The 25,880-nt window shown below is 44.3% G+C and overlaps 1 protein-coding gene across 2 annotated transcripts in view; it reads left to right on the forward strand.

The window, feature by feature from the left end:
- LOC117365012 (acyl-CoA dehydrogenase family member 11-like) overlaps positions 1-25,880 on the forward strand; it is a 194,914-nt gene that overhangs the window by 26,120 nt on the left and 142,914 nt on the right. Inside the window, exons 3-5 of one of the 2 annotated variants that reach the window (XM_033954838.1) lie at positions 4,704-4,936; positions 5,852-5,951; positions 13,829-13,964. In XM_033954838.1, the coding sequence (XP_033810729.1) occupies positions 4,704-4,936; positions 5,852-5,951; positions 13,829-13,964 (469 nt within the window). The remainder of the gene's footprint in view (positions 1-4,703; positions 4,937-5,851; positions 5,952-13,828; positions 13,965-25,880) is intronic. The other variant, XM_033954837.1, reaches the window with a different exon arrangement.

A 25,880-nucleotide genomic window follows, 5' to 3' on the forward strand; every position in this document is an offset into this window, starting at 1 on the left:
TTCAAGTGTAGTTAGGTTCTGTTCTGGTCATTTCAGTGAGGTCATTGATTGAATTATCCCAGGACAAGCAGGCAGCATATTCTCACTGATAGGTGACGTCACCGACGGAACCCCGGTACGGACCACTTTTAGAATGTAAAAGTTTGCGATAGCCCGAACCGTGCATGCATGAGTGCCTTCCCGCTCGATGAGGGTGTGCGGTCCTTCAGTTTCTTAGTTTCCGCGGAGCTAAGAAGTCGCGTTTCAATGGTTGAAAAATTTTTCTTTTCACTTCCTTCCCGCTCTTGCGGTTTTCTGACTTTTTAGTCAGTTTCTTCTTTTCTTTTCTTTTTCTTTTTTTTTCTAAGAGAGTCTAGTTTGGATCTTGTACAGTCCTTCCTTGTTTCTTCTGCTGATTCTCCTCGAAGGGTTCTCTTCGATTAGTGGAGTTAGGGATTCTCATCCCTTCTTTCTATTGATTTTCAAGTACACCGGAGGATTTGTTTTTTCTGGATCTTAGATCTCTTTTTTCTAGTTGAGCAGTTCTTCAGGACTAGTTTCTTCTTATTCAGACCTCATGGCTTTGCTTCCTGGTTTTCAAGGCAGCCGCCACATGCTTCAATTCATATGGCTTCCAGTCTATACTTTGTTCAACTCGTTGTCCATACTAGTATAGGTTTTTTCTTTCTTTCGATCTGTCATTTGCTCCAAGATTTTTCATGAAGTGTCTCATTCTGCTGGCTGCATCTATTTGATTACAGGGCCTTCAGGTTTTCCCTTTTCTAAACATCTGGTTTTTCCCCAGCTGTTTTTTTCTTTGGAACTGGTTCACGTACCATCTCAAACCATCTCATTTTCTTTAGGTTTTGAGTTTACATACCCCGAATCTATGTCTGTGTTTCATTGGGGTACTCCTAGACACCACTCTTATGAGAGCGTTTCTTCTTTAAGATTACTATCAATCTCTCATCCGTCTATGTCCGCAGTTTTTTCCTTTTTCAATCCTTTTTTGCCAGATACCCGATGGTTATCCTGAGTAACAGGGCTTCTCCTGTTTCTGTTATGCCATGGGTGGGACTACATTTTTGTACTCTTCTGTGGGCTTTTGTTTTTCAGTGGTATCAGGTGAGGGCTCGTCTCTCAAAGCATATATATCTTTGATCTGCAGTTGCTTCAATTATGGCTGATCTCCTCTAGTCTATCCAGCGGTCTTCTTTTTTTATTTGTCTCCTCCTTTCATGGTCATCATGACTGATGCCTCTTTCTGCATGGGGGATTCAAATGGACAATCTGCAGCCTCAGGGTCTTTCAACTGCCAAGGAATGGAAATTTCACATCAATTTCCTAATTTTTTGAGTGATGTTTTAGGCCCTCATGGTTTTTTCATCTACTCTGCCCTCAAGTCCTCCTCCCTTACACAGTCAATCCAGTAGTTTTGCATTACATAAATAAGCATGGAGGCTTGGGCTCTCTCCTGTTGTATCAGGAGGCCCTACTCTTATGGACTTGAGAGACAACTTGCTATCTGCTCTTGCCACTATTTGTGGGGGTGCAGAATTTCCTAGCAGACAATTTCAGCAGGATTCTTTAACCTTCCGAATGGACTTTCAATTATACAACTCGCCAGTCCATCTTGGCTCACTGGGGCGCTCCACAAGTGGACTTGTTGGTGACTCCTCACAATCACCAGTAGCCCCAGTTTTTGCTCCCTTTTTCGTCTAGCAACGAATACTTTTCTCCCGGATTGGACGAGCATATTTCTATATGCATTCCCTCCACTTTTTCTGTTGAGTTTTTTATTCAAGCTCAAAAGAGAAGCAGCCACCAGCTTTTCTTTACTTCATGGTGGCCCAGGCAACATGGGTTCTCCCTTCTTCTTTTAACTCAGTTTTAGGGGAGCCCTTCTTCTAATACTTCCTATTTGGTTCACTTCGACTCAGGAATCTTTTTCATTCCAATCTGCATTGGTTTTTCTCGGGCTGCATACATTTCTTTTACATCTTTCTCAGCCCGTTTGTTAATTTCTGGATATCTCCAGGACGCCTGCCACTCAACCATGTTACCATCAAAATTGGTTTAAGTTTTTTTTCTTTTTTTTTTTAATTTGCATGTTCTGCCTTCCTAGCCGGTGGAATTGATCTTGGATTATTTTCTTCTTTTGTTTGATTCTAGTCTCAAGTCTATATCTCTCAGACTTCTTTTTAATGCAATTGCATTTTTTCCCTTTGTCAGTCGAGGGTCAACCTCTTTCTGCTTATCCTCTGGTTTCCAGATTCATGACAGGGGTTTTTAATGTGTGTAACCACACTTCATACCTTCCACTGTCATTTGGACTGTAGCCTTTTCCACTGGGTTTCCAGGTTTATGATGGAATTTTTTTCCCTGTGAAACCAACTCTACAGTCTCCTCATGTTGTCTGGGCTTTTTCTGTAGTTCTTTCCAATGTGTTGAAGCTACCATTTGTAACAATGGCATCACCTCTTTTTGAGTTTCTTGCCTGGAAAGTGGTTTTCCTTATTCCTCTCACCTCTGCCAGGAGGGTCGGTGAGTTACAAGCATAAGTAGCAGATTAATCCTTCAGTTTTTCATCATGACAAGGTGGTTCTGTGTACATGTCCAAAGTCTCTTCTACAAATTGTCAATTTTCATCTCTCTCAGTCACTTCTTCTGCCTGTGTTTTTTCCTACACCTCGTTCTCTTACGGGAGAACTTGCTTTGTATACTTTGGAATGTAAGCGGTCAAAGCCGCAGCGATTTTCTCCCTACTTTTTCATTTCTTTTGATCCAACCAAGTTAGGGTATCCTATATTCATGAGAATGATTTTTACCTGGCTGATTGCCTACATCTCGTTCTGCTATACTCAGATTGTACCGACAAGGGGAAATCGTGTCACAGTCCACAGAGTTCGAGTTCTGGCAGCTTTTGCTGTTTTCCTTAACAGCTACATCATTCAGGAACTCTGTAAGCTGCCACCTGGTCCTCCAGTTCATTCCTTCACTTCTCACTAATGTCTGGATTTTTTCTCCAGACGGGATGGGCACTTCGGCCATTCTGTATTTCAAATTATATTTTCTTTGGCCAACACTCCCACCATCCCATCTCTATTAGCTTGGTGGTCACCCATCAGTGAGAATATCTCAGCCGCATCTCTCATCATCCAGCACCAGTTATTCTGATGCACCATATTGATTCAGGAGACCACGGTATACAGATTTCATAAGGTTAAAGGTTGACAGCTCTCTTAACTTTTGTTTCAGAGGAGTCTGCGGATGCAGGGGCTACTTTTTATGGAGGATCCCATCTCCTTTGGTCTTATGGTTTAGCTCTTGAGAGATTGTAGCTGAGAAAGAAAAGGGTATCCAGAGAAGGTGATTATGACGTTACTGCAGGTGAAGAAGAGGTCTACCTCATTGGCTTATGCAAGAACATAAGAGTAGCCTTACTGGATCAGACCAATGGTCCATCTAGCCCAGTAGCCCCATCTTCACAGTGGCCAATCCAAGTCACTAATATCTGGCAAAAACTCAAATAATAGCAACATTCCATGCTACCATGGCTTCCCTCATGTCTGTCTCAATAACAGGGCTGCATCTAGAGGTCTTCCTTGGCAGTCCATCAGGAGGATGTTTGGTTTCTTTGTGGGGTTCACGTAAGGCAGTTTTTCTTCACCCAGAGAGTGGAAGAAATCTGGAACGCTCTTTCGGAAGCTGTTATAGGGGAAAACACCCTCCAGGGATTCAAGACAAAGTTAGACAAGTTCTTGCTGAACCAGAATGTACGCAGGTAAGGCTAGACTCAGGGCACTGGTCTTTGCCGTCTGTGCGGACTGCTGGGCACAATGGAACACTGGTTTGACCCAGCAGCGGCAATTCCTATGTTCTTATGTCCCCCCTCGGTGGTTCATCTGTCTTTCTTCGAGTCTTAACTTGGTACTCTGAACTGTTAAGAGGGTGCTGTTTGAGCCCTTGGATCAGATCACTTTGAAGGACCTTGAAAGCAGTGTTTCTGCTAGCTATTACCTTGGCCAGGCAGGTGTTGGGGTTAAAGGTGCTCTCATTTAGGGACCCATTCTTCTGCTTTATGAAGGCAAGGGTAATAATGATCAGGACAGTTCCATCCTTTTGCCTAAGGTGGTTTCAGTTCTGAAGGCAGGGATTGTCAAATCCTGCCTTTCTTGAAGACTGAATATTGACCCCCTGTTGTTTACATAAATATTTTAAACAATTACACAAATATTTTCATGGCAAAGCATATTGTAAAGTTATTTAAAAAAAAACAAAAAAAAAACCATTTCCAAGAAATGAAGCCTTTCGTAACACTAACTTCTTACAGCAACAACCCTATCCAGGAAATGGCAGCATTGGAAATATAACAGGGACTGGAACACCAGCACCTCCTATTGAAAAAAAGCAAAACAAGCTTGACATATGTCAGCTGTGCTGAAATGTTTAACAAGGGCAGAAAACAATTTGAAAACAGAAAGGACAAGATATCCACAACAAGGCACACTTTTTTTTTGGCTAACATCTAGAGCAAATGAGGTTCAATGGAAAAAGTAGTGTCTGAAGGCCTGGGAGCCAACTCAATAGGTACTGAGCACCCCTAATATTAAAGTTCTGTTATTATAGCCAGGGAGGAGTAATTTATATTGTGTTTGGCACCCCAATCATTCTGAAATGTTGGTGCTAATGTTTATAGGGTATTTCCTAATTGTACTTTTTAGATGTTTGAAGAGGTGAACCAGCAATTGGAGAGGTTTGGAGCTCGTGTGGTGGACGAGATTGACTATTTGGGACGTGAATGTGAGTTAAGCCTACCACAATTGCAGCAGTATGATGCCTGGGGACAGCGGGTAGACCGAATTATCACTTGCCCAGCTTGGAAGAGGATGAAGGAGATTTCTGCAGAAGAAGGGCTTATTGCTGAAGCTTATGAGAGGAAATACTCTAGCTGGAGGTATATATTTTAAATTCTTTATTCATTTTTCATCTTACAACAAGTGCACAATAATACATCATTTAAAACATTTACAGAACACTTGAATTTCCTTCTATTATCATCGTAAATACATAAATTTTTTCCCCTCCCACCCACCCTCCCCAATATTATTCCAATCAAAAATAACATATAAATAGTGTAATCTTATTTATTTATTAACCTTTAAATAAAATTTCATACCATATTCCCTCCCTCCAATGTATAAATATACTGTCAGTGGAACATGATGTCTACTCAATACAATAATTTGCCAATGGCCCCCAGATCTTTATAAAATTATTATAATTCCCTTTCTGTAAAGCAATTGTTCTTTCCATCTTATAAATGTGACACAATGAATGGCGCCTAGAGGAACGGCTGGAGGGTGTTGTGAGGTGTCCCATGCTGGTAAACATTCTCAAATGCTCAGGGAAGTGGAGGAGGAGCAGGGAAGCGGTGCTGCTGGACAGGGGGGGAGGCAAAAGGAAGGGAGAAGGCCTACTCCTGGATAAGGGGAGCAGGGAAGAGGTGCTGCTGGACAGGGGGGAGGTAAAATGAAGGGAGAAGGGCTGCTGCTGAACAGGGAGAGCAGGTAAGGGGTGGTGATGGACAGCCAAGGAAAGAGAGAGACAAAGAAAGACAGACAGACAGAAAGTGGCCAAGGAGAGAGAAAGAAAGAAAGACAGACACACACATCTATTCTAGCACCAGTTAATGTAACGGGCTTAAAGATTAGTAAGCAATAAAATCCTGATTGCATCAATTGTGGCTATTCATTATACTTGCCTCTGACACTATCATGCCTTATTTGAATATTTCTAAAGAAATACTGTTGGTGCATTCTCTTTACCAGAGCTTTTGTTAACTGAGTTATATGTTGTTTTTCTTCTACAGTCGGGTATACCAGGTGTCTAAGATGTATCTGTATGCCCCCTCGAGTGGCTTATTCACTTGTCCACTTGCCATGACTGATGGAGCAGCTAAAGTTATTGAGGTGAGCACATTTCTGCTTGTTAATTGTACAGGATCTGTACTGTAAGTTTTAGTGCCCTTGTAGGTGCAGCAACTACCACCGTAATGTACCACAAAGTAAAGAAATCATCTGTGGATAAGTATATATGCATATGTTTCCTGGAGCTCTATGTTCAATAAAAGGAGAATCCTTATGATCATTTTGGACTTTGGCTTTAGGTCTATGAGATCCAGAAGTGATCTTAGCCTGCCCGCCCCCAATTTTGAAAATTAGGAAATACAAGAAAAATCCCATATTTCTCTCTTATTAGAGGAACTTTTTCTATAGCTTTGTTCTTATGGATTAGGGAGAGCATTTTTTGAATCTGAATGTCCTGATGTTGAGAATATGAAGTGACTTGGATAGATTTATGGCCTTCTGAGGAATCAAAAGCATCGCTGATTGAGCATGGAATGTGGCTACTATTTGTTTTTTTGCCAGGTACTTGTGATCTGGATTGGCCACTTTGGAAACAGGATACATGGCTATTCGTATGAGAGTTTTCCAGAACCCATGTATCCTAAGATTATGGATGGTTTTCTGTCCTGGAAATGTAAAATTCTGCCAGCTACTGCTAGATGTAGACCAGGACACAAAAGTGAACTGGTTATGTTCTTAATTTCTAAAATAAGGGAACTGATTTAAGTTGAGCTAATGTTTGCAAATTTTGAGGGGTCTTTCTCATATCTCAACAGCAACAAAGCCCTAAAGAGAGAGAGAGTTCTAACAGGCATTTGGATCTGTAATATTAATTTTTTTTAACTGTTTATTAAGGAAAGAAACTTGGTTGCAATACAGAACATGTCAATATTAACCCAGATACAATGCATTTGAGCATGTAACATTGCTATGTGCAGAAACAATACAATCAAACATTTCCCATTGCCTTCCTAGCAATTTTGTTGTCTTTTCCCCCACACCTTCATCCCTTATACTCAAATACTAACTCATACAAACTCCCATCTAATCCCTCCTCCCCCCTCCTTCCCTTTCCCAACCCGTGCCAGTGCTCTGATTTTGCAACTGGACTTAAGTAGTGCGTTCGATCTTGTAGACCATGATAAACTATTAGAATGTCTAGATGCTATAGATATACATGGTCAAGTCTTGAAATGGTTTGAGGGTTTTCTTAAATTTAGAACTTATCAAGTGAAACTTAACAATGAGCTCTCAAACAGTTAGAGTAATCCATCCCAGGGTTCTCCTCTGTCTCCACTGCTTTTAATGTTTATTTGGCCTCTTTGGGCAACAGATTATCCCAGTTCAAAATTAAACTATATAGTTATGCTGACTAGAGAATGACACGATGGTTGTTAACCGCAGCTAGCCGCGGCTAACCCTCCGAAACGGTGACAAAAAAGGTCATCGCAAGTATGGGGACAAGGCCATTCACTGCCCCGTGGAGCAGTGAATGGTCTTGTCTCCGCAGGTAAAGGAGTGAGCACGCGCGGTGAACGAGCGTGCGGTCCGGCAGTCCCCTCTCTCCTGCTGGCCGTGCATCTACCTCCCTCCCTTTCCCTTACCTTCTCTTTGTGGTGATTTCTATAAGGCTATGCGTTGTATTGAAGCCAGAGCCTTGAAGTTGCGTCGCATGTGGCTGCTGGAAAAGTCTCCTCTGATGCAACTTCCTGTTTCCGGTTGCATTGGAGGACACTTTCCAGCAGCCAATGCGACGCGACTTCAAGGCTCCGGCTGCAATACAAGCATAGCCTTATAGAAATCACCATGAAGAGAAGGTAAGGGGAAGAGAGAGAAGGAGATGCATTGCTGGCCGGCAGGAGGAAGCTGCTGGACCGCGCGGAGGGTGCTGGCGGTGGGGGGATGGAGAGGAGAAGATGCTGAAGCAGCCTGAAGGGAACTGGGGAAGAAAGAGAGGGAAGAAGACACTGGGAAATGGGGAAGAGAGAGTGGGGAGAAGACGCTGGAAAATGGGGAAGAGGAGTAGGGAGAAGACGCTGAAGGGAATGGGGAAAAGAGAGTGGGGAGAAGACGCTGGAAGGGAAGAAGACAGAGATGCCAGACTATGGGGGAGCGGAGGGAAGAAGATGGGTGCCAGACCAATTGGGGGGGAGGGTGAAGGGAGAGGCACAGTAACAGAGCAAATAGAAGGTGCAGAGAGAAGACAGACAGTGGATGGAAGGAATTGAATGAGAAGGAATGAGGGAAGCTTTAGCTTCCATAGAGTCGAGAAGCCTTTTTTAATCAATAGCTCAGTGTGCGCCTCAAAAGTAAGGTGACGGTCCAGGGTAACTCCCAGAATTTTTATGGAGTGGACAATAGGATAGACTTGTCCATTCAAGGATATTGAAGAGTCTTTGAGTTTGTCATTCGGGCTAGCTAGGAAGAATTTGTTTTTTTCTGAGTTGAGTTTCAGTTTGAATTGGGCCATCCATTGATCGATTTGTTTTAATATGAATGCCAGGTGGATCTTTGTCTTAGAGGATAGGTTTATTAGGGGAAAAACTAAAGTGATGTCATCTGCATAATTGTAAAATTTTACTTTTAAGCTTTGCAGTAGGTTCCCCAATGGGACTAAGTAGATGTTAAATAGAGTAGGGGAAAGGGGGGAACCTTGTGGGACTCCACAAGAGTTGACCCAGCAATAGGAATGATCATTGTCACTGTAAACCTGGTATGAGCGTTTCCTTAAAAAACCCTGGAACCATTTCAGGACATTACCCAAGAAGACATTACCCAAGAAGGACTCCAGACATTCGAGAAGGATGTCATGATCGACTAGGTCGAAAGCGTTACTTAAGTCGAATTGCAGGACAATAGCGCTTGTACCCTGACTGAATAAGGGAATCTAATAGAGAGGCAATAACTGTTTCCGTGCTAAACCCAGGATGAAAACCTGACTGGTTGTCGTGCAGTATGTTGAATTTATCCAGGTTGGCTACTAAATCCTGGTTAACCAGGCCTTCCATCAGCTTTATAGACTGTAAAGAAGCACTGGCCTTACTTCCCAACTACTGGTAATGGACTTAGGCCCAGATTCTCTAAATGGAGCTGGTTTTTAAGGCACCAAAACTCAGTAAAAAAAAAAAAAAAAAAAGCCATTGAAATGACATTTTTAACTGAGTTTCAAGGTGCCTAAATAATCAGCGCCATAATCGCCACTATGGCCTGGCTAATGCCGGAAGTGGTGTTAGGTGGCCTAAAGCGCCTACGTAGTAGAGAGTTGCGCGGGGACAGAAATCCCACCCGTCCCCACCCGTCCCCGCCAAAATCCCACCCATCCCCACCCGTCCCCGTGAGGAATCCCTCCGTCCCCACCCGTCCCCGTGAGGAATTCCTCCGTCCCCACCCGTCCCCGCGAGGAATCCCCTCCGTCCCCACCCGTCTCCGCGAGGAATCCCCTCCGTCACCATCCTTCCCTATAAACTTCAGAAATAGTTATTTTATTTAATTATGCTACTGAATTAAAGGCTCTGGTAGAGACCCATTTACAAATAAGCAAAGAGACTATTAATTTGGAAATATTAATTGGGAAGAATACATACTTTGTAAATGGGTTTCTACCAGAACCTCTAATGTAAATATAAAATATAAATACTCAGCTGATGAGAACCCACAAACTGTCAGCTGAGGACTTCCTTTGCAGTTGGCCTGGGGTCCCTTTTGCCAAGCTTGGCAGGCAGCAGTAGCGTCCCTGAGTCACAGATGCTGGCACCTCAGTGGCTCATGGATGCTGCCAGCGACTGCTGCGCTTGGTGGAGGGGAGTTCTGACCATCTCTAGAGGAGGTCCTCTGCTGGCGGTGCTTGGGGATCCCCACCAGTCACAGCAAGGGCCAACAAGTACTTCAACACTGTAGAAATAAAACCAGAAATGCATTTCCTTTTCTTTTGAACACAAAACAAAGATATCTGCCATATACATTTCCCAAGGCAGATGACTCTATGCAATGTCACCTCGGTAACAAAATACAAAAATAGACAAATACACCCCCTCCCTTTTTACTAAACCACAATAGTAGGTTTTAGCACAGGGAGTTACGCTGAATGCCTCGCGCTGCTCTCAATGCTCATAGGCTCCCTGCGCTAAAAAACAATATTGCGGTTTAGTAAAAGGGAGCCATAGTGCAAAATATAGACAGCAGATATAAATTCTCAAAACAGACACATTTTGATCACTAAATTGAAAATAAAATCATTTTTCCTATCTTTGCTGTTTGGTGATTTCATGAGTCTCTGGTTGCACTTTCTTCTTCTGACTGTGCATCCAATCTTTCTTCCTTTCTTTCAGCCTCCTGTATGTTTCCTCTCCTCCAGACCTCATTCTCTCCCCCAACTTTTTCTTTCTGTCTCCCTGTTCCCCCTTCTTTCTGTCTCTCTGTCTGCCCCCTTTCTTTCTTTCTCCGTGCCCTCCCCCAAGCCACTCGGTTTGCTGCCACCGCCATCGGGGAATAGTCCCCAAGCCACCGCTGTCCCAAGCTTTCCCTGCAGAAGCGTCGCGCTGACCAGCATTCCGCTCCCTGACGTCAATTCTGACGTAGGAGAGGAAGTTCCGGGCCAACAAGGCATTTCTCCTCATTCCATCCAGCCTGAGCCCCATCTCTCCTTGATCCAGCATTTCCCTTCTGTGTCTGTCAGAATTACCATTCCACCTATTTTCCAGCATCACCCTTCTTTGTGTCCATCTCACCTATATCCCTATCTCACCACTTTTTCAGAATCTTCATTTGTCTCTGTCCTTGTCTTTACCCCATATTCACCATTTGCCCTTTCAATGTCTTTATCTCCCCCCCCCCACACACACTTTTTCAGCATTACTTCTATGTCTCTATTTCACCTCCTCTTCATGTCCCCTCTGTATCTCTATCCTTATTCAGAAGGTCCTGCTTACCCTTTCTCTTCTTTGTGTCACTATCTCCATTTTCAGCTTTCCCCCCTTTTCCTTTGTTACTGCACCCTGTAGCCAGAATCTTTCCACCCTCTCTCCACTCCGGCCCAGCCCAGTATGAAATATTTCCTTTTGTTTCTCTCCCCTCTCTCTTCTCCTCCCTCACCCACGAGTCCTGCATCTGGCCCTCTCCCTTCTACCTGCACCTGGCAACACCCCCCTGCTCCGCGGCTCTCTTAAGCAACTCGTCAGCAGCGGTGATCAAGACAAGCTGCCGACATCGAGGCCTTCCCTCTACGAGTCCCGCCTTTGTGGAAAAAGGAAGTTGAAACAAGCGGGACTCGCAGAGGGTAGGCCCCGACGCCAGAAGCTTGTGTCGATCGTTGCTGCTGAGTTGCCGAAGAGAGCCGCAGGTAGAAGGGAGAGGGAGATAGGAAGGCTGTAGAAGCTCCGGAGCATGACACCGAACCCGGCCAGGATGATTTCATTTTCAGGCTGCTGCTGCCGCTGCCATCCCCCACCCGAAATGACAAAAAACAGCCTAATGCCCGCGTCGGGAAATAGCCATGCTGAGCAGTGAGCTCAGCACGTACACAGATGAAAGCCTTGCTTGCTGATTGGTCCGGCGGCACGGTGGGGCGGGGCCGCCGGACCAATCAGCAAGCAAGGCTTTCATCTGTGTACGTGCTGAGCTCACTGCTCAACATGGCTATTTCCCGACGCGACGCCAGACTTGTAAGCTGCATGCTTGCATCGCCAGAATTTAGGTAGGTTGTTTTCATCCCCGTGGGAGTCCCGTGGGCAAGGGGGCGTCCCCGTGGGAGTCCCGTGGGTCAGGGGGGCATCCCCGTGGGAGTCCCGTGGGCCAGGGGGCGTCCCCGTGGGAGTCCCGTGGGCCAGGGGGGGAACCCGCGGGATCCCCGCGATCCCCGTTCCCGTGCAGACCTCTACTACGTAGGCACGATTCATGACAAAGATAGGTGCCGGAAATGTAGGCCTGAAAAACCCTGGCCTATATTTCTGGCACCTATCTTTCCCAGAGGCACAATTCTCTATATGGCGCGGTCGTGTGATTGACATGTGATCGGTAGCCACTTTTTTGTTGGCCGCTGACAATGGCGCCATTTATAGAATCTGGGCCATACTGTCTACGAAATGGGTGGCATTGGAGAGTTGTAATTAGAATTGAGATCTGTGGTTAGGGGGCCAGGAGCTTTGCATAAGTATTCAGTTTCTGAATACATTGGTGCACATATTCCACCATATATGCAATGTATGACCTAAGCATTGGTAAGTTGCAATGTGTGACCTAAGCATTGCAGCTTGAATTAAATTTTTCTACATGTGGTCTAATAAATTATTTTTTTTAATTTAAGTACCTGTATATTTAAGAATGCCTGATTTTTTTTTTTTTTTTAAGTATTGCTGTGCATTGATATTCTAGCAGTAAGTGATGGACTGGTAACACTACTATATCTTTCAGTGAAGGGAGAGGAGTAAGGTTATTTTCACCCAGCAGACCAAATAGATCTGTACTAGGATTCCTTTTGTATTGCATTGGGTGGACATCTTTTTAATGGAGAGCGTACGCCTAAGGTTTTTCTCCTTGTAGTCACTGGGGAGAGGCCAAATGGAAAGCTAGGAGAGGTAGCCCTTACTGACTTTTGGACAGTCTGAAAATTGAGAAATAACAGGTGAAATAGGACATTAAAGTTTCATGACTGTCATTCATAGAATAATCTTTGCGGATGACACCAAACTATATCGCAAGGTCAATAACATGGAGGACTGCGAAGACCTCCAAAAAGATCTGACAACACTGGAAAAATGGGCCAAAAAGTGGCAAATGAGTTTCAACATAGGGAAATGCAAGGTCATGCATATAGGGAAAAAAACCCCGATGTTCACTTACAAAATGGGGGGATCAGCGCTAGGGGTGAGCGACCTTGTAAGAGACCTGGGAGTGATGGTAGACACAATATTGAAGGCGTCGGCGCAGTGTGCCACGGCCTCAAGGAAAGCAAACAGAATGTTGGGTATCATTAAGAAGGGTATCACGACCAGGACAAAGGAAGTCATCCTGCCACTGTATCGTGCTATGGTGTGCCCGCACCTGGAGTACTGTGTTCAGTTCTGATCACCGTACCTCAAGAAGGACATGGAGGTACTTGAGAGGGTCCAGAGAAGAGCAACTAAGCTAATAAAGGGCATGGATGACCTCTCAAATACTGACAGACTGAAAAAGCTAGGGCTTTTCTCCCTGGAAAAGCGGAGACTTAGAGGAGACATGATAGAAACCTTCAAGATCATGAAGGGCATAGAAAAAATAGACAGGGACAGATTTTTCAAATTAAGGGGATCAATAAGTACAAGGGGGCACTCAGAGAAATTGAAAGGGGAGAGGTTTAGAACAAACGCCAGGAAGTTCTTTTTCACACAGAGGGTGGTGGATACATGGAACGCGCTACCAGAGGATGTGATAAACAGGAGCACGCTACAGGGGTTCAAAGAAGCTTTGGATAGGTACTTGGAAGACAAAGGGATTGAGGGGTACAGTTAAGAGTAAAGGTAGATTATAGGGATGGGATTAGAGGTAAGTTACAAAATTAATCAGGGACCACTGTTCAGGCACTAGGCCTGATGGGCCGCCGCGGGAGCGGACCGCTGAGCAAGATGGACCTCTGGTATGACTCAGCGGGGGCAACTTCTTATGTTCTTATGTTCTTAGGTACAGTAACAAGTGGCGATAGGACAGTTGTTTAGTATCAAGTATCAGTGACTAAATGTGCTGAGTGGAAGATTTGGGATGAGAATTTAATTTAATTTATATTTTCTTTTAAGTACTCTGGGAACATGCACTAAAAATGCAACTGGTGATAGCTTGGGAAATGCGGAGATGTGGGACTTTCCATATATGCCTCTTTCCTGCAGTGTTGGGATGATTTTTTCCTCACTTATGTGGCTGAATCATCCTACTTGTTATTGGAAAAATTGTACATATCTAATTTTTCACAGAATCTCTGTCTTTTCAAGTCTCTGGATATCTCTGGGCCACTAGCAGAGGCCTACAGCCATCTTACCTCCCGTGATCCCAAACAGTTTTGGACATCTGGCCAGTGGATGACAGAGCGTAAAGGAGGCTCTGACGTTGGTATGTATTTTGCATTTTCAGAATTACCCTTACAGATTACCCTGTGACTAGTCTTAATTTTTTTATATTGATGGAAATTTAACAACTGCGCTGAAGAATGTGGGCTAATGTATCAAAAAGAGTAAGTATTATAAACAAAAACCGCCTTTCATCCTAGGACAAGCAGCATAATACTCTCTCATTTGGGTGATGTCATTTACAGAACCCGGTATGGACACTACCAAGTGCACTGTCTCTCTTTAAATCTTCAGGCAGTGCCCATACAGTGCATGTGCAGGGGCTCTGGATAGCTGGGCAGAGGCTCCAGGGGGGGGGGGGCAGGCAGGGGTTCTGAGGAACTGGGCAGGAGCTGGGGGGCCTGGGCAGGGGTTCCAGGGGGGAAAGGGGCATGGGGTGGGGTGTTGGGGGGCTAGGCAGGAGAATCGGGGAGCTGGGCAGGGGCTCAGAGGGATTGGAAAGGGCTCTAATGGCTGGGCAGGGGCTATGGGGGGAGCTCTGGTGAGCTGGTTAGGGGCTTCAAGGGGGGGCCGAGTGACTCTAGGGGGCTTGGTAGAGGCTCTAGGGGGGAGAGTGGCTCTGGTGGGTTGGGCAGGTGCTCCAAGGGGGAGGGGTTCCGAGGGGTCAGTTAAGAGCTCCATGGAGCCTGGCAGGGGCTCCAATGGGGGAAAGAGGGGCTCCATTGGGCCAGTCATGGACTCTGAGAGGGAGAGAGGGGTTCCGGTGGGCAGGGTTTTGAGGGGGAAAGAGAGGGGATCCGGTGGGCTAGGCAGGGCAGGTGCTCTTAGGGGGGGGGGAATGGGGCTCTGTTGGCTAGGCAGGATGTTCCGAGAATGGTGGAGAGAAACATAGAAACATGATGGCATCCATTTAAGGGGAGTTGGATGCCCTCCCAAACACAATGGTCAATCATCATGTTAGAACTGCGGGCCATTCATTTGGCTCAGGTACAATTGCAGAGGACTCTGGACTCCAAGCAGTTGGAGTCTTCTCTGACAATGCGACAGTAGTGGCATCTGTCAATCGCCAGGGAGAAACCAAAAATGTATCTCTGGCAAAGGTAGCTCACCTGTCTTTCTCTGGATGGAGTGTCATCTCCAAGTGCTCTTGGCAGCACATGTAGCGGGAGTCGACCATATTCAAGCAAATTTCCTCAGCAGACGAACCTCGGATCCGAGCAAGTGGGTACCCAACCATTATGTGGCACTGGGGTTGGCCTTACTTTGACCTAATGGAAACAGTGAAGAACTCAAAAGCAGTCCAATTCTTCAGTTGAAGATCTGAGCCCAGAAGCGAGGGCCTGGACACTCTAGTCCAGCCTTGGCCGCAGGGAGTTCTGCTGTATGTTTTTCCTCCCTGGCCCATGATAGGCTGAACAACAAAAAAAAAATCAAATGGTAATCTATTAGCAAAATAAATAAAAATTAGAGACCATTTTCAAAAAATCAAAAATGAACACCAATTCTAGATTTACTCATTAGATCATGACACTTGATTACATTAATTTATTTAGCGATAATCGATTTAAATTTTATGGGGACAAGCCTCAGACTTAGGAGTACATCTTCCCATACTGGGACTTCTTCAAGAGAAGAATGATGAATTATTCTCTTGCCTCCTTATAACATCACCAGCTTAATCCCCACCAAATTAGTTAATTCATTAGTTATTAATCAGCTAACTTATTTTTAAACTGCCTCAATCTTCTTATATAGATACTTACAAATTTTATTTCCACTATTTAAATAATTTAAATTTAAAAAAAATATATATATTAAAAAACTTCATACTCTCACTTTTATGTTGAAGTGTTTTTATTGAAAAGCTTAAATACAATCGAACATGTCAAAACAGCAAAAATACACAGTTCAAATGCAACCTAACCCCACCCACCCATCCCCTCACAATCTGAACATTCCAACTTTCAGAGGTCATGGCTGATCAAGGGTTCAAGAGATGGCTACGAGCAGTAGGAGTTAAAGTGAGCCAAAAAGGCTCCCAAATGTGACAAAACAAATGTCCCTGTGGGGTATACAAGGAAGTCAATGAAAGACGCTCCATAGAAGCTTGTTGTATCATAAGAATGCCAATGAGACAATGTTGGGGGATCAGGTACAATCCAGCAATGCAATATTGTCTTTTTCCCCAGCAAAACAGCAAGTTCCAAAAACCCTCAAAACCCCTTTGGTGATACACGAGGCATACGCTCCAAGGTGAAGAGCAACTCAGGACTACTAGTATAGCCATATTGCCACATGTGAGTAATGTGGCGTCGCAACTGATTCCAAAAATCCTGGACCAATGCAATGTTCTCCCCAGAAATTTTTTCCAGCCGGGTGGTACAAAAAAGTAGCTGGGTGGGTCAGGATGGGGAAATTTGGTGGTGTAGATTTGGTGCTATGCAAATTACCCCTCCCTGCTTATGGTGAAGGAGTAGGAGCGGGGAAGAGGGTTGGCGCACAGCCTGGAACGCTATGAAAATTACCCCTCCCTGCTCACGGTGAAGGAGTAGGGCAGGGTTGTCCAACCTTTTGGCTTCCCTGGGCCGCATTAGATGAAAAAAAAATTTCTGGGGCCACACAAACACTAACACTAGCTGATGAGCAAAAAAAAAAAGGATGAGCAGGTCCCAAATTTGCAATCACTAATATAGAAGATGTATACATCTACTATAATAAAACCCTAAGCGCACATGCGCACTTCAAATTTCGTTATCCCTGCGTCCGTGATCCGTAGATCCGTGCCAGTAGAACGAGCCTGTGGCAGCGGAGTTTGTGACCACGGACACAAGGAGGCGGAGAACATGCCGGCGACTCCCCCCTCCCACCCTCACTCACTCTAAGACGGTAGTAAATCTATTCATTCGCGTCTGCTCTCCTCTTCAAAGCAGCCTGCTGAGGATCGCCGGCCGGCTGTAGCGAACCTCGCAAGCCGCTCTCCACCTCGGTAGCACGTTCCCTTTGACGCAATCCCACCCCTCCTCTGACGTAAGTGGCAGCTTGAGGATATTGCCATTGGCAGCAAAGCTTGGAGATTTTTGGTCGTCATACTGGAGGAAGATGTCTTCAGGTGGCAGGGCTTGGGGATTCCCAATAGCTCTAGTATTTGTAAATTGCACTCAGGCGGGGAGAAACTTTGGTGCCTATCCACTAATTTTGGGCTTCAGTCCCTCCCCTAAATCAGCTGTATATGACTATGCCACTGAACACAAAAATAATTGTGATACACATATCCCAAAGCTAACATATTCCGGTTAATAAATTCAAAATAAAACAATTTTTTCTACCTTGTCTGAATGTTTTGTTTTTCCATCATCTTGGTCCCAGTTTCTCTTTCTGCTTTTTGTCTATATTCAACTAATTCTCTTTCCAGTTCCTGCTGTTCTCCATCTTCTTTCAGTCCCTAGCTCTCCCATTTCCCATCTCACTCCTTTCCCAGCCTTCTATTTCTTTCTATCTACTCCTCACTCATCTTGTCATCTCCGTTTTGACCTCATCCGCATGGCTCACCACTTTTAGAATCCCCTCCTTCTTTCCACTGGTCAGGCTATAACTCCCTGTCCCTTTCTTTTCCCGGATCTCATCCCTCCTGCCCTTCCATGGGTCTATCTCTCCTCCTCTATCTCCATGGTCCAACATTTTGATCCCTCTCTTTTTCTGTTTTTCTTCTTCCCTCCCCTTTTGATGCTGAACAATGAAATGGAGGGGAAAAAAAGAGAATGCTGCAACTCTCTGCCTTCCATCCACAGGCCTAAAATTTCTCCCTACCTCCCTTCCATCTCCAGATCCAACTTCTCTCCCTTTCTCTTCCCAACTGCCCCCCACCCTATCTCTCCCCATGCCTGCCTGCCTCCATCCCCCTGGTCCACCATTTCTCCCTTCAAGTATCTCTTTCCCTCTTCCTCCACACCACCCCAGATCCAACTTCTCTCCCTTCAGACCATTGCCCACTATCTCTCTCTCTCTCTGTCCTCTGTTTCTGGCCCCATAGACTCTCCCCCCCCACGCACAATCTGGCACTTCTTTTAATACCTTCCCCCTCTATACTTTAAAAAAAACAGTCTAGAAGGCTTCCTTGGCCCAGCATGTTCTCCCCCTCCTCTCCAACCCATGCATCTCTACCTCACTCCTCTCTAAGCCCATGCATCTCTACCTCACTCCTCTCCCACCACCATGTCCAATAATTCTCTCTCTCTCCCTCCTCTCTCCAGTTCTCTTCTTTCTTCATCTCTCCATGTAAACCATCTCTTTCCCTCTCTGACACCCAATTCTCCCTTACTGTTCCCTCCCTCCCTCCATTCTTCAATCCTATGGTTCATGCGCCCTCCTTCCCTCCGTCATCATTTGTCCAAAGTGCTCCCTCCCTCTCGAGTCCCAACATGACCTTCTCCCTCCCTCCCTTCTGTGCTGTGGATGAGCCATTTGGCCTTTATCTGCCATTATGTTTCTATAACCTTAAAGCTCTATGACATCACAATGCAGGTGTAAAGAGCCTTAGCCAATAGGAAGAGGAGGAGATAGTGGATGCTGTGGATGAGCCATTTGGCCTTTATCTGCCATCATGTTTCTATGTTACTAAAGTTCTATGACCTCACAATGCAGGTATAAAGAGCCTCCCTCCGGCAGGTATTTACCTTCTGGTCGGCTCCCATGCTGCAATCATTTTTCTGGTGAAAGCTGCGGGCGGTGATGGCTGGCTCCTCACACAATCCGTGGCTGTGCTGGAAGCATTTATTTTATGGCCGTCGGCGATCCGCGCCTGTGCTGGAAACATTCACTCCCTTCTGTGCCACCCTCTGGCGGGAAGTTTTCTGGCTGGCTCCCTTGCTGCAGTCGTTTGCGGGCGTCGTCGGCTCCTCGCGTATGATTCAAGGCTGATTCGGAAGCCTTCTCTCTGACGTCATGATATCAAGTTCAAGTTTCAAGTTTATTTAGATTTGAGAAATCGCTTATCTATAATTTACTAAGCGAGTTACAATAAAATATAAAATAGACATACAATTCAACGTACTGCTTAAAATGGGTTAGATGGACAAACATGAATACATAAGGAAAAAAGGGAGTAAGTTACAAAGTTAATGTTTTATATAAAAAAAAAAGAAAGAGCCATGAATGGAAGAAACATGAGGAAAGGTAAAAAAAAAAATGTTATTAAAATTAAAAAAAAATATATATATAAATAGTGCTTGCTGCGCTGTATATATGTCAGATGGAACACTTCTGACTCAGCCGCAGATCACGCATGAGGAGCCGATGACGCCCGTGGACAACTGCAGCAAGGGAGACGGCCAGAAAACTACCCACAGAAGGGAGAATCTGGGCCGCACAAAATCCTTGTTCGGCCGTGGGTTAGACAATCCTGGAGTAGGGGCAGGGAAGAGGATTTGCGTGCGGCTTTCGATGCGGAGCGCCTGGCTAAAACACGCTAGGGAGAACACTGCAGTACTGTCATTCCAGGTTCAAGCATTAATTCTATGAATGGAGCTTCTCTGAAGAGCTCCTGATCACTCATGGCCTCCAGTGCATCCGTACTGCTGTGGTAGAGTGCAGTTGTGTATTTCTTGGCATAGGCCAGCCCCTCTTTGCCATGAACAAGCTTGGTTATTTCTGCTGCAAGGCGTTTCTGAGGCCCTAGCTTCTCTGGCTTTTTCTTGTGTATGTCCATGATGTGCACAATCTCTGCAAGAGGCAAAAAAGTGAAAGGTTTCAAAAGTCTTTCTACACAGGAGTCCTGTTGGACAAAGAACTGGTAGATGTCTTGCCTTGTACCCTCTGGATAAACTCATAGCCTGTCATTATGTTGCCCAGCTGGTCGGAGCCACCAATCTGGATCCGGCGGTCATAGTGCTGGTGCAAGAAGTAGAAGTCATAGGCCTGGAACATCTGATAGACAAATTCAACTAGGCTCATGCCCTCTGGGCTCTGTAGATGAGACTGCACACTATGCTAGCTCAGCAGAGTGCCCATGTGAAAATGGTGACCCATCAATGCACCTGGGTAAGAGAAACCCGCGCAGAACTTACGTACTAAATGGTGAGACCTTGGCCAGGACCACGACGGAACGTGATCTAGGGGTGATCATTAGTGATGATAAGAAAGCTGCCAATCAAGTGAAGAAGGCTTCCTCCAGGGCAAGGCAAATGATGGGTTGTATCCATAGAGGTTTTGTCAGCAGGAGACCTGAAGTCATAATGCCACTATACAGATCCATGGTGAGACCTCATTTGTTCAATTCTGGAGACCACACTACCGGAAAGATGTGCTGAGAATCAAGTCGGTTCAGCGAATGGCCACCAGGATGGTCTTGGGGCTCAAGGATCTCACATATGAAGAAAGGCTGAATAAATTGCAGCTGTACTCACTTGAGGAACGAAGAGAGAGGGGAGACATGATTGAAACGTTTAAGTACGTCACGGGCCATGTTGAGTCGGAAGATGGTATCTTCTGTCTCATAGGACCCTCGACCACCAGAGGGCATCCGCTGAAAATCAGGGGAGGGAAGTTTCATAGCGACTCCAGAAAGTACTTCTTCACCGAAAGAGTGGTGGATCATTGGAACGAACTCCCACTGCAGGTGATTGAGGCCAGCAGCGTGTCAGATTTTAAGAGAAAATGGGATATTCACGTGGGATCTCTAAGAGAGTAAAGTCAGGGGGGCAGGTAGTTGGAATGGGCAGACTTGGTGGGCTATGGCCCTTTTCTACCATCATTTTCTATGTTTCTATCAAGGCCAGAAACTCCATGGCTCTACCTTCCTTATACCAGGTGGAGTTCAGGATACTCAGGCTACCTCACACCTTTTCCCTCTGCCCTCCAACCCAGCCAGCAATAGTACCCCTTAACAGTATCCACAAAATCCTGTTTGTCTGTGTCTAGATTGTAAGCTCTTTGAGAAGGGAGTGTCTTTGTGACTCTGTACAGCGCTGCATATGTCTGGTAGCGCTATAGACATAGTTAACTATGTCTATAGCGCTACCAGACATACGCAGCGCTGTACAGAGTCACAAAGACAGTCCCTTCTCAAAGAGCTTACAATCTAGACATAGACAAACAGAGCACTTTTTCAACGTAATTACATTTAGATTAGATCCTTTTTTTTTAAACTGCAGCTGAAGTTCAGATTCGCAGTGCAGCTTTGTACATGGCACGCTGCTCCTGCGCTCTTTGTGATCCCCCGACTCGACCTTCTTGGACTTTCTTAGGCTGCTACCTGGCCAACGGTCTCCGACCCCCTCCGCGTCCTCCCTGCGTTGAGCTGCACTCTGCCGCACCGGCCCGGTGCGGCTCATAGCCACCAAGAGGTCGGACTCCCGGCTGGAGACGGAGATCGAGCACTGCCGCTCCGAGTGCCAGTGGGAGCAGATCACTGAGCTCGTCAAGCAGCTTTCAGCCAAGCTCATCGCTAACGGTACAAAGCGGGCCCTAGGCCTAGTCAAGCGGCGAAGCCTCAGACTTTCTTGCCAGGCAGACCCGGGGAGGGAGTGTTAATGGAAGCGCCCATTCATTTCTGAATATTTATGAGGGGGGGTGAAGTAATTACAAGTAGACAGACTGGGCTTCAGCAATGGGAACTGTACAAAGTAAATCTGCAGGGGAGTTTGGGTCAGGGCAGAGACGTCAGCAGAACATAACATAAAGAATAGCCTTCCTATAGGGTTATGGCCACTACATGTCCGGATTTCCCCGTTGGCGCACACATTGCAAACTCTCACGCAGCCCGCACATGTTCTGCACCAGTTGCTCAAGTGAAAGTGGCTGAAGTACGCCCATCTGTCCGCTGGGGTCTCCGATGCGTGTGGTGGCTTGCGCGCTGAAACTACAGGAACGCCAGTTAGCTGGCAAGTGGCCCACGTGTAAGGAGTCAGCTGTGGGATCAAAACCACAGTACACCGTCTGTGCGCCGCTCTGCAGTAGAAAAAAAAGTCAGGCTGAGGCAGGAGTCAAATGTTGAACTTCCAGCTCTTCAGGCTGTGCCTGGGGAATCCCCAAGCCAGTGAGAGGGTGTTTAAAAAAAATATATTTGAGTAGCAGGATTTGCGACTGAGATGACAGCCGGGCGGTCATCTAAATTAGCCGGGCAGAGCGCCCGGCTAAAAGGCTCTAGGGAGAACTCTGCAATGGACAAACCTAGAATTGATGGCCTAGAGTAGCCTGTGGTTGATTGCATTTAAGGCAAGTATCAGTCTGGCTAAGTTTAGCACGGTGAAGATAAACAGGTGATCGATGGAGTCGGAGTAGAAACTTGTAGTTCATTTACATACTCTCACTTTTATGGTATAGGATACACATATACTCTAAAGCAGGGGTGTCAAAGTCCCTCCTCGAGGGCTGGAATCCAGTCGGGTTTTCTGGATTTCCCCAATGAATATGCATTGAAAGCAGTGCATGCACATAGATCTCATGCATATTCATTGGGGAAATCCTTGAAAACCCGACTGGATTGCGGCCCTCGAGGATCGACTTTGACACCCTGCTCTAAAGAATCAGCATGCCATTTTTGAAACTCCAAACCAACCCATGCTTACTATTCTCAATTCATCTAATCATTCTCCTTCGGAATTATCTCATTCAAAGTTATCCTTCCATTTCATTTCATTTATATTTTTTCTTTTCTTTCTTCATCTACACCTAATTCAATTTCATCAATTTCATCAATAGTTGAAAGGGTTAAAGTGCGTAGTAAAAAGTGCTCATGTGCTGTAAATACTATAAAAATTTCAGCTCATTATTTCTTCAACTAGAGCAGAATTAGATACAGCATTGAAGTCCCTTAGGGTTGGATCCGCTCCAGGTGGAGATGGTTATACAGTAGAGTTTTATAAATCATTTCAAAACATTACAATGCCCTATTTATTAAAATTATATCAGACACAACTAAATAAAGGTTATATCACAGGTACTATGGCTGAATCAATAACTATAGTTTTACCTAAGCCAATTAAAGATCCCACTTTGGTTTCAAATTATAGACCTATTTCTTTAATAAATGTAGATGGAAAAATTTTGACCAAGGCATTAGCATTAAGATTGGCTAAAGCTCTCCCTTTCATTATTGATATGCATCAGACAGGTTTTGTTGCTCAAAGACATTCATCTCATAATACAGTGGTGCCTCACACAACGAAATTAATTCAGTTCCAGGAGCAAGTTTGTTATGCGAAAAGTTCGTTATGTGAAACGCGTTTTCCCATAACAATACATGTTAAAAAAAATAATTCATTCTGCAGCATAAAATATGCTAAGATGACATAAAAAAAGATAAATTTGTCAAAATGGTGAAAATGGTGGTCTTGCTGAGGCCAAACTCTTTGACGAGGTCACACTGTTTTACCCCACATTCACTCCTTCTAATTATTTCCCATTTCATTTCAACAGAAATCACCTTCCTGCTTCATGATATATAAAAAATATTGAGTTTATCTTAAAAGGACGACTGTATACAGTGAGAGAGGGCAGTTAAGTGCAGTGCCTGCGCGGAAGGATGCAATACATCGGCAGCTCGGGCGACTTTGTTGTGTGAAACGAAGTTCGTTGTGTGAAACGAAGTTCGTTGTGTGAAACGAAGTTCGTTGTATGAATCAAGACATGAAGTTCGTTGTGTGAAACGAAGTTCGTTGTATGAATCAAGACATGAAGTTCGTTGTGTGCAGCGTTCGCTGTGCGAGGCGTTCGTTGTGTGAGGCACCACTGTACTAGATTGGCACATCACATGTTATATTTGACAAAATCCATTAATGACCCAACATTCTCTATTTCATTAGATGCTGAAAAAGCTTTTGATAGAGTGGAATGGACCTTCATGTTTCAGGCAATGGAATGGTTTGGTATAGGATCCGGTTTTATACAAATAATAAAAGCATTGTATAACTCCCCTGTTGCTAGATTATACATCAATAATAATATTTCAGAAAAATTTATTTTGCAAAGGGGAGTTAGACAAGGATGCCCACTATCTCCACTGCTTTTTGATATCGTTTTAGAACCCTTGTTGTTAGCTATAGAACAAACAAGGGAGATACAGGGTATTCCGCATTCAGATAGAGAATATAAATTATCAGCATATGCTGATGATATTTTACTTTATTTTTTTCCATTATTTTTTATTTTCTAATTTTTCATAAAGTGTACATAATAATAAATTACAATTGATAAATGCATATTATCACTTTTATATCTAATACATTATATATCTGAATTTGATTTTCCCCCTCACCCTCCCCCCTCCCTTTCATTACTTTAATATAATATTTTAATTTTCAAATTTTTATAAAAAGTATACAACATATTAGAATACAATTGATAAATATTTAATAACTTTTTTATATCTAATACAATATAATCTAAACAAATTTTGTCCCATTTCCCTCCCCCCACCCTTTTATTACCTTTTATTCATACGTTACATTTTGTATAATATATTATCAAAATACTAATTATCACAGTTATTATGGCTTTAAATAAATATAAATTTATAATCGTGATGTGCTCAGACCTTAAACCCTTTAAATAGTGAAGTCACTACTTAGAGTTTAACAGGGGGACCATCATAGCACTCACTAGTCCCCGACCCCTCCCTCCATGAGCATATTCAGATACTTGATGGTACTTATCTGAATGGAGAGGTGTCTGTTGTTAGATTTAATCCTGTTAAATCTCGGTAGTGGCTGTGTTCTAACTCATAAGGTGCCTCTTAAAATCCTGATGTGATTATTATATACACATATTTGCTTCAATTCCCGTCCCCCCGACTCGAGTTTCGCCTTCTTCGTCGGGGAGGGACACTAGAAATGTAATTAAAATTTAAATATTTTATTATTATTTTTCAAAATCTCTATTCGATTGTATATATATGCGCAAAATAGTCCAAGCATAATTGGTCAATTCACATTCAAGTTAATATAGAATAAATAGAAATACCTGATACTGGCTCGTTGAACCAGACTCGTTCAGAATCTGCTGGCCATCTGACTAACTCTGTTATAGCCGTGCGTATTTATGGGATCCTAAAACCGGAAGAGGCAGTGCCGAAAGACCCCGGATGATAACAACGCCAGGGACATACATTCTATAGGGCCAGCCATTCAATATCGGCATTTAAGCCTTTTGGATGCAGGGTCTGCCAGTTGTAAATAAAACGCTGTTCTTTTTGAACCAGCGTTTTAGATATATCACCTTCGGTGCTATGTATCTGAGTTAGCACTGTGTATCTAAGATCTAGCAGATCATGTGATTTGTCCATCCAATGGGATACCAGGGGGGCGGATACTCTGTTTCTTCTTATATTACTCATATGTTCAATGATTCGTGTTTTAATCATACGAATCGTTTGCCCTATGTATAGTTTGTTACAAGGACATTGTATACAGTAGATAACCTTTTTGGATTCACAGTCTGTCCCTGATAGTAATTTAAAAATACGTCCGCCCAACCCTGGTATCACAATGTGGTCTGCATTTAATACTAGCCGACAGACCCGGCATTTGCCGCAGGGCTTATGTGGTAATTTGCTTCCGATGTCATGGTGGTACATATTATGTTTTAGCTGTTCACCAAGGTTTTTTGCTCTAGAGAACGCGAATTTAGGATAATTTTGTAGTGACGTGTGGTACTGCAATATTGGCCAATACTTTAATATAATGTGTTTAATGGCATTATTTTTGTTACTGTGAGGCATAACACATACTATATTATGATCTTCTTGTTTAGGTTGCTTGTCTTGTATTAACCATGAACGGTGGCAGTTTTTTGCCCTTTTCCACGCTCTCTTAACGACTTTGACAGGATACCCCCTACTGACAAACCTATTATACATTTCAAATGCTTCTCTGTCAAAATCACCCTCATCAGAACAAATTCTTCGTAAGCGGAGGAATTGTCCAATGGGAATACTGTTTTTGAGTGGTCGTGGGTGATAACTTTG

The sequence above is a fragment of the Geotrypetes seraphini genome, chromosome 8, assembly GCF_902459505.1.
Source record: "Geotrypetes seraphini chromosome 8, aGeoSer1.1, whole genome shotgun sequence".
NCBI lineage: Eukaryota > Metazoa > Chordata > Amphibia > Gymnophiona > Dermophiidae > Geotrypetes > Geotrypetes seraphini.